The following is an 18226-nucleotide window of genomic DNA, read 5'->3' as shown; positions in this document are numbered from 1 at the left end:
CTCGCGAGTGATTCCACCTCGCCATCGAATCGAATCTCCTCCCATGTTGGAATCATCTTAGATAGAGATTCTTGGCAAAATAAGACTGTCAATCAAGAGCTATAAAAATACCAAAGTATTTTATTCAACATAACATGTACTATTTTCAGGACCACTAAAAAGCGATTAAAACTTCTAGAGGACGCTGGCGCGGGCGACTTCCTCGTCCAAGGCAGCGCACGACGCCTCATCCTCCATGTTGGCAGCAAGGCGGGCCTGGGCCTCCCGCGCACTTTGCTTTGCACGGCAGGCACACCGGTCCATGTAACACTCATACTCCTCCGCACCGGTGATGGGGCGACAGTTTGACCTCGAGCCTCCAACTCAGACGGATCCGAGCGTCCATTAGCCGACATAATGGAATCTCGTCAGACCGAATCCGAGAGCCCATTGCCGACACAATGGATTTCGCTAGATCGAATCTGACCTTAGTCGGGCGCACTTCTCACGGGAGCAGAGAGGGCCTTGCGGGTGGCCAAATCCTCCTCGCCCTCGCATGGGACGATGTTCCAGTTGATGGATTGGGAGGGGCTGGATCGGATCAGCTGCCCGCCATGCTGGAGAAGTTCGAAGATCGCCGGAAGAGAGTTTGGGGGCTGGAATTGAGTGGAGTGACCAGAGTTTGGTCCGGGATGCGGATGAGGACAAATATATGTGGGGTTGGATGCGCTACTATGGGCCGGATCCGACATGACGGACGCGCCCGGGTGCGTTCGGACCTTTTCATGTTGCTTTAGATTTGGGCTGGATACGAAGGGTGTCGGTCGATCCAGGCATATCGGACCGATATGAGATTTTTTGATCGATCAGTGACCGGGCCGTCTGCCGGGCGTAGGGAGGGGGTAATGTTATGTTGGGCAAAGCTGGCCAAACCGGCCCAGCATGGCACAGCTCGACCCATGCTAATCGTGCCAGGCGCAGCATTGTCCACAGGGGCACGTTTAGTAAGCGGGTCGTGCCATGCCGACCCATGTGTTGCGCCTCCAGGCCCAGGCACGGCCTAGTTAGTAAACGGGACGGGACGTTGGCCCGTTTAGCATGGTGGGCTGCACATTTTCAACCAGTTGGGCTGATTTTTAGCCATATTGAGCTGTATTTTAGGTATATGTACAAACAAATTATGAAAAAATATATAAAAATAAAACGGGCTGTGCCATGCCGACCCGCATGCCCAGCCTCCAGGCCCAGGCACGGCCCAGACGTGCCGCGACGGGCACGGCTCATTTGGCTCGTGCTGTGCCTAGCCCATGACGTGCTCGCGGGTTGGCCTGATTGGCCCAGTCTGTTTGAGGCTAGATGATCTTACTAGTACTACGGCTTTGACAGCCACTCACCGCCAACGAGTTTCGAGACCGCTCAAAAACGAGTTTCGAGACCGCTGACGGATTTGAAACGGAAACACTAACGCCCACACGTGTGGGCGTTTGCATCTCGCCCCCACACGTGGATCCGCGTCCGTTTATGGGTGCACGAATTTTGGCATGTTTGTGGTGCCACGTAGGACTGGGCTGGTGTGTGGGCATTCATTCGGTCCCCCACACGTCCGTTTCACCACACGGAGGGGCCGGTGTGTGGGTGTTTAGCAGTTCGTCCACACGTCAGTTTTCACTCACGCACGGGCTGGTGTGTGGGCATTTGCTATCTCGCCCACACGCCTGTCTCCTCTCTCCACACCCAAGCTGCCAGTTGCTATGCGTTTTACAATGTACATGGCAACTGCCCTAGCGTACTTGTAAGCAGATGGCAACTCTTTCTTTTTTTTACCCGAACATGTCAGTTGCCATGTGTTTTGCAGGGTACACGGCAACTGCCCTAGTGTGCTTGTAAGCAGATGACAACTCTCTTTTTATTCGAACATGTTGTTTTGCCATGTCTCTTTGTAGCGCTATAGCGCTACACGACAACTGCCTAGTGTTAGTAGGTGGCAACTCCTAAGGTTTTCAAATCATGGCAACTGTAGTAAACCAGACCATACATGGCAATTGATTAGTGTTAGTAGGTGACAACCTTTAAAGTTTTCAAATCATGGCAACTATAGTAAACCAGACCATACATGGCAACAGCTGCAGTTGTCCAAAATGCCATCTGACACTTGTGAGATGGCAACTGCAGTTGAGCAACCATGGCAACTGTAGTTGTTCGACATGGCAACTGTAGTTCAGTGACATGGCAACTGCAGTTAAACGAATAATGAAGAGGGTCCGGACCATGGCAACTGCGGGAACGCGTGGTGACTGTCACGCGGGGCGTGCGGGACCGTGAGGTAGGTGGTTGAAAGAGCTAGTGTGGGCGTTAGTTGTTTTGTCTACACATGGGCGCTAGTTATTTTGTCCACACATAAGCGTGTGGGCTGGTCCTCTTAGACACCACACAAAACATGTAGGAAGACCCGTGTGACAGTTCGAAAAGGGCAAGCGGGAGTCCGACCTCCGATTCTTGTGGCGGCGATTGGAAATCTGGATTTGCCGGCGGGCAGACAAGGTACGTGAGGCGGCGCCGCGGCAAAACTTCATTCCGTCTCATGCATCCCCACTCTCTCCATCCCCGCGTCGTTTGATCGTTTCTCTGCTACGCAGCGCCGACGACGCCCACTGTCTGTTCGACGGAATGCCTCCTGGTAGCGAGGGCGAGAACGCGCCGCTGATGAGCGCCACCGACCGCATCGGTGCACTCCCTGACCATATGCTCCACCACCTGCTCTCTTTCCTCCCAGCGCAGGCAGCCGTGCGGACGTGCGTGCTTGCCCGGCGCTGGCGCCACCTTTGGAAGTACACTACAGGCCTGCGCTCGTAGGCCTTGGGGATGAGGGGCCTGTCCATGTCCATGACCTCCAGAAATTCGTGGACCATCTGCTGATCTTGCGTGAGCGCACCGACCTAAACACTGTTGAGATCAAGTTGGACAATTTCTTGGAAGAAGACCAGCCCTATGTGAACCTATGGACACGCTTTGCTATGAATTGCAAAGTCCGGGCGCTCACCCTTCATATCCGTGACAATCAATACCTCTACATAGACAACCTGCCTCTTGTCTCTCGGCATCTGAGAACACTGGACCTTCATGGAGTAGCCCTACAAAAAAGCTTTCTTGATTTTGCTAGCTGTCCAGAATTGGAGGATATGAGGATGGATACTTGCCTCATCAGTGTCAATAAGATATCGTCTCGCTCCCTGAAGCATTTGAGTATCACCGGTTGCCGTTCTGACTTGGATTGCCGGATCCATGTTTCTACTCCGGGCCTTGTCTCTCTGGAACTAGATGCGTCTGATGGTTTAACCCCTTTTCTTGAAAACATGGCGCTGCTAGAGACCGCATTTGTCTATCTAGACGATGATTGCGAAGATGTCTGTTTGAATTACGTCTCTGGTGTTTTTTGTGGAGCTAACAATGATACGTGTAAGAATTGTGTTCCTATTGGTACCAATTGCAGCAGCAATTGTGTGCTTCTGGGTGGTATCTCAAGTGCTAAACACCTCAAGTTGATATCTGAAACAGGAAAGGTATGCCAATTGTCTTTAACTCCTTTATGCTATCCCTTTTTGTTTGCACTATCTACATCGTTGCTGAAGATAGGCATACTGACCACATATGCATTATCAGCAACTGGGGTGGTGGTGGTCTTACAGTTAGATCTTAATCTCGCATTGTCAGTAAGATTACTTGCTTGTTTATTTTTGAAACTTATGTTTCAGTTTATCTTCTCAAGAGATTTGAAACACTGCCCTACATTTACCAAGTTAAAGACTTTGTTACTCAATGATTACTGGTGCGAGGCTCCTGATATGGATCCACTATCTTGCATTCTGAAAAACTCACCAGTTCTAGAGAAGCTCACTCTTGAACTTTTCCCAAAGGTATAAATCTTCTGAAATGGACAATTGCTGCACTGCTAAAGTTATAATTGATTGTTCATCTTTGTTATATGTTTCTGCTTACCATAGGGACAAACTCCGAAAGTGCAAATGAAAGGAAGCTACTGTTGCATGCAGAGACCCTCTGCAATATCAGAGCACCTCAAGATAGTTGAAGTTAAGTGTGATGTGGTCAACAAGAGAATCGCCAAAGTTTTAAAGTTCCTGTGTGCATTTAGTGCATTTGACATACGTAAGTTAACTAATGACTCTTTACATGCTCTCTATATCGTGAAATTAGCTTTAATGTATGTGAAAACAAGTAAAAATCTGGCAGTGGTACAAAACTTCTGAATTACAAATGAAGAACACTTTGTAGGGATTCCATATTGTATTAGGCATGAAAAAACCAGACTAGGGCAGAGAGGAAAACCAATACAATCCATTTTGTTGGTAAATGATGTTTAATCGAACTATGTTGTAGATACGGTTAGCTGTGGACTTGTTGGTTAGTTGTGGTTTTGTGGGCACTATCACAAATGTCTGTATCTATTAGTTCAGGATTGTTGTACAATATCTTCATATGTTGATTTGCAGTGAACAGTAACTCAAATGCATAGTAATACGATTTTTTGACTCGTGTTATTGGATAGTTGGTGCTAATCAATACTAATTTTATAGGCTCGCTAGATTGAGCAGCTCCTTTGCCCTTATTGTCTAAATTCGGCACCCGGTTTGCTTGTGATTCTGGCACCTATATTAATCACTATTAGTATAGTCTTGTCTGGGGAGGCTTTACAGTTTACATAACATTTTCTTCAAAAATAAGACTATACATGACATGTCTAGTAGTGTGCGTACTAGTGTATAATACCATGATAACTTATTTTACATTTCCCTTGCCATTTAGTTGGTTTTGACACTTTCTGAATTCTTATTTGGGAGCAGTTTAACTAGATGTTTTCGTCTTAGATTATCAGCCAGAAACGGCTTTATCAAATGTAATGAAAGTTTGTGCGTCGTGTTAAGATAAGTTGTACCTGGTCAAGTGAATCTTCATTTTCGTTGTTGAGTAACTGAGCTTTTTTTTCCTCACTAATGCAGTACACCTGAGTCTTACATTCCTTTTGCATTTCTGTACAGGATTCAGTTTCGAGTAAGTGTGAGAAGATCTTGGTTGTTGTCGGTCTGTCATGTCTCGGCCATTAGAAAATACAAGGCTTAAGCATTTGTAAGCATCTTATGTCAACTCTAGACCTTCTAGCTGAACTTGGTTTTATGATATCCTGTTGCACTCTTAGCCTTTCCTTGTTGGCTTGGGCCCATGACTGTTGTGTTATGATGTGATCCGTGTACTTTGTCTCCGAGCTAATATATGGATGTTTGGAAAAGTGGCACAAGAGGTTTAGAGTTGCATATATTGCACTTTTCGTTTCGCTACTTTTGATATATTTTTCTGAAGTTGATATAGGCAGAGAAAACCGAAAATGAGCTGCAGCTATGAACTTATGTTACGAGCAATGGGAGGGATACCCAGCAGTTGCTACTCAGTGATCTCCGCCACCCATTTTCTCATCCATATCTGCTGCTGGCACCTATGGGAGCACGGGAACGGCGTGGTCTTCAATGGCAAGACGCCAACCTATGGCAGCAACATCTCCTGCTCAAAATGCTTGTATCTCTTGCTTCGACAAGGGGTGTAGTTAGGGTTGCGTATCGCTCCCTTGTGCCTTCGGTCTCTTGCGAGGTCTTTAGATTTGTAGAAACATCTTGCTCAAGTAGCCAACCCCCCCCCCCCCCCCCCCCCCCTTCCTCATACTTCAATATAATGGTCACATGAGCCGCTCTACGTGATTGTGATTCACATGAAGTAATTCTTGTAAAAATTTCATCTAAATTCGATCTACAAGAAACACACAGAAAAAACAAATCAAAAGGCGAATAGTCTTTTTTTTGCGGGAAAAAGGTGAATAGAGTCACAAAAAGCTAAAAACGTAAAGACAAAATTTCAAACACTATTCATAATTTGATTGGCTTTATTTTCTATGTGTGGTTTGAAATAGGATCTAAAAATTCATGCCTAGCTAGGTTTGCAGTTGTGGACTGGTAGTAGATGGTAGATTCAGAACAACCCCTATACCAAAATCACCAAACTTGATACAGCAACAAGAAGAGCTCGCACACATCAGTTCAACCAATATAAAGCACAACCACAGGATATAACTGTTGAGTAATATTAGGAAACATAGGTTAGACTAGAAAATATTCTGGCTAGTCTTGTACTTCAAGTAGATTATGTACTCCTATATATATGCCCACGAGGCTCAAGCAATACAATGAATTATTCCACCAATCCTCTCTCTTCCTTCTAATATGGTATCAGTTTCCGGGTTCTAAACCCTAGCCACCGCCGCTTCCGCACCCGCGCGCCGCCCCTGGGGCGATCAGCCTCCATGACCGCCGCCGGGGGCCGCGCCGCCCGTACCTAGAGTTCGTCCTCCGGTCGTGTTAACCGGCTGCCCTAGAGAGTCTTTTCCCCGAGCCCTTGCTCCGGGGTTTTCTCTCTCCCGCCGGTCATCTTGATCGGCGGTTTTCTTTTTGGTTTTCCTATCTGATCTTGATCGGTTTGCGTCGCCCACCGCCGTCGTCGACCCCGTGCGCCTCTACTCCAACACCGGCGTGACCGACCGGCTTCTTCACTGACCTGTCGGCCTCGCGCGTCGTCTGCGCGTCTGCCCGCCGGTCACCCCGACCCGGCGGCCTCGCGTCATGCGGCGGCCCTTCATTGCCGCTGTTCGCGCGCCGGCCCGCCCGTCGATCTACGCCAGCCGTCACCGCCTTGCTCCGACCGGGACTCCTGCATCACCCCGATCCGGCAGCCTCGCGCCATGCGGTGGCCAATCATAGCCGCCCTGCCGCCCGTCGTCGCCGGCTTCATCTCGGACTCCGCCGCCACCCCGCCTCCACCAAGCGGCGTCCCCGACCTCGCGCGCAATCGGATTGATCACCCGCCCGCCGCCGCGATCCGCCTCAGCTATGCCGTGCAACCGACCTGGCCCGTCGATTGCGCGCGCCTTCGCAGGCCCCGTGAAGAGCGTCCCCGAGTTCAGCGCGCCCCTCCACCGATCGAGCAACGGGCTGCCGCTGCGTCACCCCGTCGGGCCGCAGCACCGCCGCCCCGTGGTTCTTCTCCCAGCTGCACCGACCTGCATCACCGCTGCGTCACTCCTTCGGGCCGTAGTGCCGCGGCCCGCGGTCCACCGCCGCCCCGAGGTCGTCTGATCCAGGTCGTCCCCATGGTTGCAACGACCCTCGCGCCGCCGTTGCGTCGCCCCGTCGTGCCGTAGCGAGCGTGGCACGCGGTCTCCGCCGCCGCCAGAGGCCGTCCCCGCGGCTGCACTGACTCGCGCACCGCCGTTGCGTCGCCCCTTCGGGCCACATCGCCACGGCCCGCGGTCCCCACCGCCCCCCCGAGGTCTTCTTGCCGTCGCCCCGACCCGCCCGTCCGCCGCTGTTGCGTCACCCCTTCGGGCCGTAGCGCCGTGACAGGGGGTCCACTCCACTGTCACCGCGCGTCGGCCTCTCGTGGTATGCACCGCACTGCCTTCCTTGGCGCAGGAACACCATTGTCCGCGCCGGTCTTCGTCACGCTGTCAGGGTTCTTCGCCTACTTCGAGCACCGCCGCCGCGCTCCTAACCTAGCCGCCGCCGCCACTCTTCTTTGGCCGCTGCCGCCGCTACCCCGTAGCCGCCACCGCCACCCATCCACCTCCTTCGGCTTCGTCCAGCACCAGCCCGTCGCCAGCGTCGCCGTCATCTACCCCGACCGCTTCATCTACTCCGACAACCGTGGGCGACATCGGCCTCGCGTCGATTGGCGCCACAACCATCGTCGAGTTCTTCTCTGCTGGTCCGTCCGTCCGACATGGCGTACAGCTCGTGCAGGTCCCTCATCTACGCATGTCCGGTGCTGGCAACACCGATGCATGCCTTCGTCCACGACGTGTCCCCGGGCCTGGCAAGCCTGGTGCGGCGCTTCGTCAACTTCTTCTTTGTCCGTCTACGCATGCCCGGTGCTGGCAACACCGGTGCGTGCCTTCGTCCATGATGTATCCCCGGGCTTGGCAAACCCGTCGCGACACGTCGTCAACAACATCTTCTTCCCGGCGCACCACTACTTCGACACCACTGCGCCCATGCTAACTCGGCGCCTCCTTGCGCCCGCGGCTCCACGGCGACATCCTCGACACCGGCTCCCCGACTCGACATCGACCACGACATTCTTCGCACGGCTACCTCGACCACGGCTACACCACCCTCCGCTCTTGGCTACATCGACAAACGGCACAAAGGGCTACCGCCTGCTTGAGCAACCTCGTTGGTTTCCACTCCAGCCACGACTCCGCGATGCGTCGACCGTTACGACTGTGGGGGGAGGGGGTGTCCGTCGGCTTGCCTTCGGATTCTTCTCCAGTCTCACCGTCTGCGTCGCTACCGTTGTGACTGCGGGGGATGTTGAGTAACGTGATTGTATTAGAAAACATAGGTTAGACTAGGAAATATTCTGGCTTGCCTTGTACTCCAAATAGATCATGTACTCATATATATGCCCACGAGGCTCAAACAATACAATGAATTATTCCACCAATCCTCTCTCTTCCTTCTAACAATAACAACCACACTGCCATACCACAACCAGAAACCAAGGATATCAAAAGAGGGCCAAAAGTCAAAACTAGTTGCGATTATGGTACGGTCGCCAACCCCTCTTCATAACATGAAGCAAGTCAGGGCACCCATGCCCGCGTACCCATGTACCCATCTAAAATGTTGACAGGTGGGTTTCCATTAATATCCCAATGTATTAATTTTTCCCTCCTAATCACGCTAGGTAAAAACTCTAATGTGTATTCAAATTATCTCTATAATTTATCATGATTTCGTGAACTTAAAGTGTATGCATAGGTGTTGTTATTTATGATTATGTGTTGTTGTTTAACATTTTTATATGTCACTTTATAGGCAAGTACTTTTGTTTATGGGAATATGTTGTTGTTACAATGTGTTGTTGTACATTGTTGTTTAAGATGTGTTGCTATTAATAATTTATGATTATATGTTGCTTTTTACAACTATTTTCTACTCAATTGATGTGTTGTAAACATGGGTATTTTTACCCGCGGGTACCCATATACCCTGTCGGGTCACGGGTATGGAAAATAATTGTACTCTTGACGGGTATGGGTATGGGTGATGGGTAAACTCACGGCGGACGGGTAAGGGTATGGGGTAGCTCCACCCGTACCGATACCCTGCGGGTGCCATCCCTAGAAGGGGTGTTGGATAAGCAGTTAGACCAATTATCTAAACGGAAGCATTAAATGGGCTAGAAAGTGCTCTACTATAACAACCCATTACGCTTTTGAACCGAACAACCTTAATTTTGGTTAATTTGGTTTAACCAAATGGTAACCGAAAATACCGAAATGCAAATGGTTTTCATATTTGAAAACTGAAACTGAAACCGAAACCTGGAAAAATCAAAATTTTGGTTCCTCTGATTTTTTTTGTTGATTTTTGGTTTGGTTTTCCACATCCTGATGTATATAGAGGTGTGTATTGGAGTTAGATGATCTTACTAGTACTTCCTCTGTAAAGAAGTACTTCCTCTGTAAAGAAATATAAGAGCAACAGTCCATAAAAATACCAGGCAAACACCTCCTCCAAGAAAGAAAGCTAGGGTTTCTGCCTCTCGCCAGCGCCGCCGCAGGTCCGCCTCGTCTCTGGTGGCCCTAGGGTCATAGGGGCGCGGTGGATCCTGCCAAGGGCCGGCGGGAGGGCTCCGTTTTCAGTCGTTTTTTCCTGTCTTGTTAGGGTTTGTGTCCCGCTCAGGATGATGAGACGGCGGCGGCTCCCTGAAGATGGAATAAAGGTCTCCCCGCCTAGCCCCCGTTCCAGCGGTGCATCTAGCATCGTTGGTGGGCATGTGGAGGTGTGTCTCCGGCGGATCTATCTTTGGTGGATTTGCTCGGATCTCGTCGTTGTTCGTCTACGTTCTTGTGTCTTCGGGTTGAATCCTTCCAACCTACGTTATTCTTCATCGGCGGCGGTTGCTATTCTGATGCGCTGGTCCTATAAGGCCTTAGCACGACGACTTCCCGACTGTCTACTACAACAAGTTGTGCCCGACTCCGGCGATGGAGGGGTGATGACGACGGCACGCCTTCGGCTCGCTTCAGTGCTTGTAGTCGTCGCTAGGTGGTCTACGGATCTGGATGTAATTTTTATTTCTGGTGTTCGTTGTACTGCCAAGATTGAAAATGAATAGATTGAAAGTTTTTCCGCAAAAGTATATATAAGAGCAGCGTTTAGATCACCAATGAGTTTCAAAAGGGGTATTAAAAACTGATAATACTACGCACGCGCAAAAGTGACGGACTTTCACAGACCCTGCTGCGTGGCCTTCATTATTGCCCCCTGATTTTAACTGGTGGGCCCGCCTCACTTAATTAAATCTAAGCTAATTAAATCCTAACCACCCAGTAAAACACTGTAATCCTAACCATCTCTCTTTAACAATCGACCGCCGACGAATAGTTTCAGAAAGGAAAGCGGGAGTCCGACCTCCGATTCTTGTGGCGGCGGCGACTGGAAATCAGGACTTGCCGGCGGTCAGATGAGGTACGCGAGGCCGCCGCAAAGCATCATTCCGTCTCATCCCATCCCCACCCTGTCCACCCTCGCGTCGTTTGATCGTTTCTCTGCTACGCAGCGCCGACGACGCCCTCCGTCTGTTCGACGGAATGCCTCCTGGTAGCGAGGACGAGAGTGCGCCGCTGATGAGCGCCACCGACCGCATCGGCGCACTCCCCGACCATATTCTCCACCACCTGCTCTCTTTCCTCCCAGCGCAGGCAGCCGTGCGGACGTGCGTGCTTGCCCGGCGCTGGCGCCACCTTTGGAGGTCCACTACAGGCCTGCGCATCGTCGGCCTTGACGATGAGGAGCCTGTCCAAGTTCAAGACCTCCGGAAGTTCATGGATCATCTGCTGGTCCTGCGTGAGCGCACCGACCTGGATACCGTTCAGATCAAATTCGATCTGTTCAATCAGGATGACGAGCCCTATGTGAACCTATGGACCCGTTTTGCTGTGATTTGCAAAGTTCAGGTGCTCACCCTTCGTATCCATGACGAGCTTGAGTACCTCGACCTAGACGACCTGCCTCTTGTCTCTCGGCATCTGAGAACACTGAACCTTCATGGTGTATCCCTACGGAGGACGTTTGTTGATTTTGCTAGCTGTACAGCATTGGCAAATCTGAAGATAGATGATTGCTTCATCAATTTCAATAAGATATCGTCCTGTTCCCTGAAGCATTTGAGCATCACTAGCTGTCAATCTGATTTGGATTGCCGGGTCCGTATTTCTGCTCCCGGCCTTGTCTCTCTGGAACTAGAAGACTTTATTGGTATAACCCCTTTGCTTGAAGACATGGCATCACTAGAAGCCGCATGTGTGGATCTTAGCGTTGAATGCAAAGATGTCTGTTTGAATTATGGCTCTGGTGTTTTCTGTGGAGCTAATGATAATACATGTAAGAATTGTGTTCCTGGTAGTGACGATTGCAGCAGCGATTGTTTGCTTCTGGGTGGTATCTCAAGTGCTAAACACCTCAAGTTGATATCTGATACTGGAAAGGTATGCCACTTGTCTTTAACTTCTTTATATGCTATCCCTTTCTGTGTTGTACTATCTACATCATTGCTGAATATAGGCAATAAACTGATCACATATGCATCTTGATTGTTTACTTTTGTATTTTCTTTCCAGTTCATTTTCACAAGAGATTTGAAACATTGCCCTACATTTAGCAAGTTAAAGACTTTATTACTCAACAAGTATTGGTGCGTGGCTCCTGATTTGGATCCACTATCTTGCATTCTGACAAACTCACCAGTTCTCGAGAAGCTCACTCTTGAACTTTTTCCCAAGGTATAAATCTTCTAAAATGGGCAATTGCTGCACTATTAAAGTTATTATCGATTATCATCTTTGTTAAATGTTTGTGTGTACCATAGGGGCAAAATCCTAAACTGGAGATAAAAGGAAGCTACTGTTGCATGGAGAGACCGTCTGCAATATCAGAGCACCTCGACATAGTTGAAGTCAAGTGTGATGTGATCGACGAGATAATTCGTAAAGTTTTGAAGTTCTTGTGTGCATTGAACATACGTAAGTTAACTAATGACACTTCGCATGCTCTCTGTATCTTGAAATTAGCTTTAATATAACCGAAAAATGTAGAAAGCGTGCAGTCAATACGAAACTTCTGAATTATGAATGAAGAACAGTTTGTAGGGATTCCTTATTGTTTGAGGCATGAAAAATCTGGACCACGTCTGGTGATGGGCAGAAATGAAAACTAATATAATCCATTTTTTTGTAAATAATGTTTAATCTATTTGTGTTGTAAAAACTGTTAGTTGTGGACTTGTTGATTAGTTGTGGTTTTTGGGTACTAGCACAAATGTCTGATTCTGTTAGTCCAGGGTGGTTGTACAATATCTTCACTTGTTTATTTTCAGTGAACAGTAACTCAAATGCATAGTAATACAATATTTTGACTCATTGTGTTGTTGGATAATTGGTTCTAATCAATAGCAAACTTTATGGTCTAAATTTGGCACTTGGATTGCTTGTGATTCTGGCACTTAAATTATTCCCTGTTTTATTAGACTTTCCTGGGGAGTCTTTACAGTTTGAAAATATTTTCTTTAAAAATAAGTCTATACATAACATGTCTAGCAGTGTATGCCGATTGCTTATTTCACATTTCCTTTTCGATGAAATTAATTTTACCATTTACTGCATTCTCATTTGGGAGCAGTTTAACTAGTTGTTCTTGTGTTAGATTATCTGCTAAAAAGTTTGTTCCCAAATTAATGTTAAAATAAGCTGCACCTGCTAAGTGAATCTCCATCATACATTCATATTTCTGTTGTCGAGTAACTGAGCATTTTTAACACTAATGCAGTACACCAGACTCTTACATTGTTTTTTTCATTTCTGTACAGGATTCAGTTTCGAGTAAGGGTGAGATGATCTGGGTTGTTGTCGGTCTTCCATGTCTCGGCCATTAGTAATTCAAGGCTTAAGAATATTAAGCATCTTATGCCAACTCAGAGGAACGGTGTTGGTGTAGAATATTAAGCATCTTATGCCAACTTATGAACTCTAGACCATCTAGCTGGACTTGGTTTTATGGTATTCAGTTGCACCTAAGCGTTTCTTTCTTGGATAGGGCCCATGACTGTTCTGTTATGATGGATCTGTATATTTTGTTTCCTGAGCTAAGACAGGGATGTTTGGAAAAGTGCAACAGGAGGTCTAGGTTGCACATATTGCACTTTTCGTTTCACTGCTGTTGATCTATTTCTCTGATGTTGATCTAGGCAGAGAAAGCTGAAAATGAGCTGCAACTCTGGACTTATGTTACCAGCAATGGGAGGGATACCCCAGTTGGTACTCCCAGTGATCTCTGCCACCCATTTTCGCATCCATATTTGCTGCTGGCACCTATGGGAGCAAGGGGTTGTTGTTGTCTTCAACTGCAAGACGCCAACCTATGCGAGCGACATCTCCTACTCAAGTCGCAGGCCGATGCCAATGCTTGTATCTCTCGCTCGACGCGAGGTGTAGCTAGGGTTCCCTCTCGCTCCCTTGTGCTTCTGGTCTCTTGGGAGGTCTTCAGATTTGTAGAGACGTCTTGCTCAAGTTCCCGTTTTCAGTACAAGTTCAGATGGAGAATTATTCCCCGGCAAACATTTTGAATAAAAGTCGCATGCTCTCTTTGATGCTTCATTATAATGGCAACATGAGCCACCCTACATGATTGTGATCCATATGATGTAATTCCCACGGCGAATCATATTGCTATGTGATGAACAATTACTTTATGATCAGATCATGAGGTTTGATTAGAATGTTTATAGACGTATATTCCTGTCCGATTCATCAGTTCATTCATTTGCTAGTTTAGATGTCTCACCAAGGTTAAATTTTTTTTTTTTGCATAACTCTGGAGTGGCTATGTTTGCAATCCTGTAAAAGTGTGAATCTAAATTTGATCTACAAAAAAAGACAAACTAAAAACAAATCAAAAGGCTAATAGTGTCAACAAAAGATAAAAATACAAAGACAAAATTTCAATCAGTATTCATAGCTGGATTGGCCCTGTACGGAAATCACCAAACCTGAGACAGCACCAAGTTCATTCGCACACACACAACCACATGATATAACAACCACACTATGACATGCCACAACCAGAAACCAAGGAGATCAAAGGAAGGTCGAAAGTCAAAACTAGTTACGATTACGGTACGGTCGATCTTTATAGGGTTCGTCTGGAAGACGGATAGCATACGAAAGGACAAAACGCCCATCAGGTCTAAAGACAGCTACTGCCAACCCCTCTACATGAAGTCAGTCAGGGCAAGCAGAAAGGTTTTACCACGAGCATCTATGTGCAACACTTCATTTCAGTTTCACACACCCTAAGCAATCATCATTAGACCCACCTATCATCAACAGCTCCTTCAGGGCACTTCAGCCTCCTGACAGGCCAGTGTGTCATCTAGAGTTGCCGCCGGAGAAGCTGGAGTGTCCTGCTGGGTAGTCACTGTCAGAGAAGCTCGAATTCCTGCCGGTGGGTCTGTCAGAGTGTCCTCGCCCGGATTCGTCGACTGAGATGCCTTGGCTTCAGTGGCTGGTGCCGCGCCTCCATCAACTGCTGCTGGTCGATCACGATTACACTTCTTGAAGTGCATTCCACAGATCAGTTCGGCGTGCTCCGCGTAGTTCTTCCTCACATAGTTCTCCATGCACTTGTTGTAGGAGAAGTCTGTGTGGGTCCCATCCGATGACACCACGTAGAATAGAAGCACCGACTTTTCTGGAAAACGTGGTGCTTGTTGACCTGCCAAACATCACACACCATGATCTCGCCAAATAAATATCTTGCATATTTTAGTTATGAGGTGCATCACACATTAGATATAGAAGGGGAAGTGGATTTCAAGACATCTGTTTGCAGGTGATTGTATGGTGAGTAACATTCGTTTGACTTTGTAGTTTGTACAATGCTGGATAACGCGTTATACTCGCTGAACTATACCAATGGTGATGTGCTAAATGCTAATTGCCCAAGTAGTAGTTCACCAACATGGCAACATGGAAAGCAATTTATACCAATGGTGACGTGCAGAAACTCTAGCCTATAGGGATGGCTTAATGCAAGCTATTGAGAATGGGCTATCAGCTAGTGGTGCTAGAAACACTGTCAGGTGGTCGTTAATTTGTGGCAAGCGGGGCACTGGAGTCAGCAGGTGGCCATGTTTTTTAGAGATCCTCAAGGTGTTATCATCTTGAGAATACAGCTAGAGGCGTTTGTATCCTTGTACAGCCAAAGGTGTTTCTTTCGCCTATATATAAATATAATAAAAGATATACAAGGCAAAAGGTAGCACAAGAATCCATGACACCCCCCAATCGCTCGCCCCCCCTTGAAATTTCTGGTATACGCAGTGTATTACGTGTGCTAATGGCCCATTAATGATTTGATTAAGGATGGCCCAGCTGATTTATCCTGTAATTAGTACGCATCAAATAAGCCCAGTAGCCCATGTACGATCGTGGCCTGCCTCATGCGTGTAATTGTTTTGCTAGTCGAGGCCAGGTCCTAGCCCTAATGCTATCGATCAGATCAATCAATCGATCCTCTATACGTTCTACGTGCGCCTGACTGTAGACGGCCGCCCCCGCCGCCGTCGCTCACCACGACGCTATACAGCTAGGCACCGGGAGGCCAGCCTATGGATACAAGCAAGTAGTAGACTAGTAGTATATATCAATAATACTAGCTATTAGCAGTAATTTCTTTTTTCTGAATCTAAACCTTCGTCTGATTGTTAGTATTTCTGTTTTGATTTCGGGATCGATCGCCTGTGCGCGCTAGGGCGTTGCGGCGTTGCCATCAGCCACATAAGGAAGCTCTACCCTTTTGTTCTTGCGTCTCCTTCAACCGTCATCACCGGCTCATCCCAATGAAGCAGTTGTTGCTTCTCGGTCAGTATCAAATCCTATACTATTCAGTCCCACAGCTCATATTGTCATAGCAAGACCAAATCTGAAGGATAATTCATCCTGGAGCCCGGGCTCAGCTGCACCTGGTCAGCAAAAAATTCAAAAAAAATACTAGAAAAATTCAAAAAAATCGAAAAAATATTTGTGTGGTAGATAATTTGATGCGTGAGGTCCGCTCCAAATTTCAACTCATTTAGATATCTGAGTAGGCCTCGGCAAAAAAGACAAATCGGGTCAAAATAGTTTGTGAACAGTAAACTTTTTCACATACCCCGATTTTGTCTTTTTTGCACAGACTTGCTCAAATGTCCAAACGAGTTGAATTTTGCAGCGAACCTCACGCATCTAATTATCTACCATACAAATTTTTTTTAGAATTTTTTAGAATTTTTTTGTATTTGTTTTGATTTTTTCCGTGAGTGCGGGTGCAGCTGAGCCCGGGTGCAGATTCGCCGCACTCAAATCTGAAGGTATATCCAACATACAACTAGACTATGCAAATTACTAGGTAATGTTATTGTTACATTGCTTACTACAATTTATAAAGTTATATCTAGAATTATATTTATACTAATAAAAGTGTCATTTTCTTTTGAATTATGAAATATATGTCATTGCAATTTGATGCTGGTGATATATCTAAAAGACGTCTATAATCGCCTTTTATATATGTTTTATATACGATTGCTTGGTATTGGCCTCTTTGCCCCCCTTATACTCAAATCCTGACTCCGCCCCTGGTCTTGGTGGCCTCCCAACAGGTCTCATTGGGAGCCTGCCTGGATTGCCTCTATGGTCCCTCCGGTTTTCTTTGGCATCCGATCCATCCGATTTCCAGCCTTTGTTGTTGCCAGAAGCACTGGTCTTCCATTCATCAGTACTGGAGTCATCAGCTTGAGAAAAACCCCAGCCATCCCAAGAATCTGGCTGCTTTGCATCGGAATTTTTCTCGTGTTCGGCGCAGCATCCCTGGAAACCACTTTGCTCGGCTCCATGACCTTCTTCAGAATCGGAGTGTTCGGCGTCGGCGTCGGCGTCCTGGACAGGCTTACGTTTCTTAGATCCGAGCTCCATTGGGCTGCAAGGCAAAGGAAAGAAATGGATTCGGATTTTGTGAGCTCAGCGATGATGTTGATTAAGAATTTCTCAAAATCGCAAGAGAAGATCCAAACCTGGCACCAACTGGAAGCTGAAACGAAGGGACAGTTTGGAAGCGGCCGAAAAGACTCGGACGGCTGGGTTCTTTCTTATACAGAATTGATGAGGCACTTAAATAGTCACCCAGCCGCCCATGGCAATGTGAACGCAAAGCAGTTTTGCTGTAAAATATCTTTTCAAGATTTGCGAGACATTTTTCGAATTGGATTTTCCATTTTCACAAATTTTCAAGATTAATTGGTAATGCTTCGACTAATATGACTGCATAGCCCATAATTTTCAACATGACGGTGGGGCGGCCCCGATTGGTGCTCCTGTTTCGCTCGTCGTCGCCTGTTGGAGGCCTCGGATGCCGCTGCGCGCTGCATGAAGGAGGGGCAGTAAGAGCAACTCTAGCAGACCCCGTATCCCGCCGGCCCGCAAAACGCGTTTGCAGTTCACGTAAAACCGTTTTTACGGGCTGGCTCGGGCTGGCACAGGTGCAGACCCCCCAAACGGATCCGTAAAAAAGTATATTCGCGGAATATATCTTTTTACTGGTCGGCTTTGCGGGGTATGCTCTTTGCACCGCTACATCCTGCATCTCATCGGCACGCAAATATCAAATCCAACATAATACAACAATCGAAAACAAACTGAATTATTCAAATCACCGTAGCAAACTTAAATAATGCAATACAAAACTTGTCATAAATACAAATACAAATGAATACAAAAATTAGTCACTGTCCAGCCCTTTGCCAATGGTGCTCAATGAGATTCTCCTGAAATTGAAAGTGTGTGTCTGCATTTTCAATCTCCTTGTATGTCTGAAGAAAAGCTCTAATGCGGTTTGGGTCTCTAGCTGGGTTGACACGGCTACCCACATTGTCGTAAAAGAATTCTAAGTTCATTCCTCTCTCATCTTTAAGAATCATATTGTGTAGGATAACACAGCATGTCATGATGTTTTCAAGGTTTTCTTATCCCAAAAACGAGCAGGACCACGGACAATGGCAAACCTAGATTGCAAAACACCGAATGCTCTTTCAA

General features: G+C 47.3%; 1 protein-coding gene and 1 pseudogene across 1 annotated transcript; both read left to right on the top strand.

The window, feature by feature from the left end:
* The first annotated feature begins 440 nt into the window (after positions 1-440).
* Positions 441-5281, top strand: LOC109746262 (F-box/FBD/LRR-repeat protein At5g22700-like; annotated as a pseudogene).
* Positions 5282-10416: 5135 nt separating this feature from the next.
* Positions 10417-13889, top strand: LOC109746268 (F-box/FBD/LRR-repeat protein At5g22660). The gene is made up of 5 exons (XM_020305387.4): positions 10417-10571; positions 10663-11590; positions 11723-11884; positions 11971-12124; positions 12967-13889. Exons 1-5 carry the CDS (start codon positions 10567-10569, stop codon positions 12981-12983), a joined length of 1266 nt encoding a protein of 421 aa, XP_020160976.1. The 5' UTR covers positions 10417-10566; the 3' UTR covers positions 12984-13889.
* The last annotated feature ends 4337 nt before the right edge of the window (positions 13890-18226 follow it).

This window comes from Aegilops tauschii, chromosome 6 (assembly GCF_002575655.3).
Source record: "Aegilops tauschii subsp. strangulata cultivar AL8/78 chromosome 6, Aet v6.0, whole genome shotgun sequence".
Classification (NCBI taxonomy): Eukaryota; Viridiplantae; Streptophyta; class Magnoliopsida; order Poales; family Poaceae; genus Aegilops; species Aegilops tauschii.
This window is presented reverse-complemented; position numbering and strand designations above follow the sequence as displayed.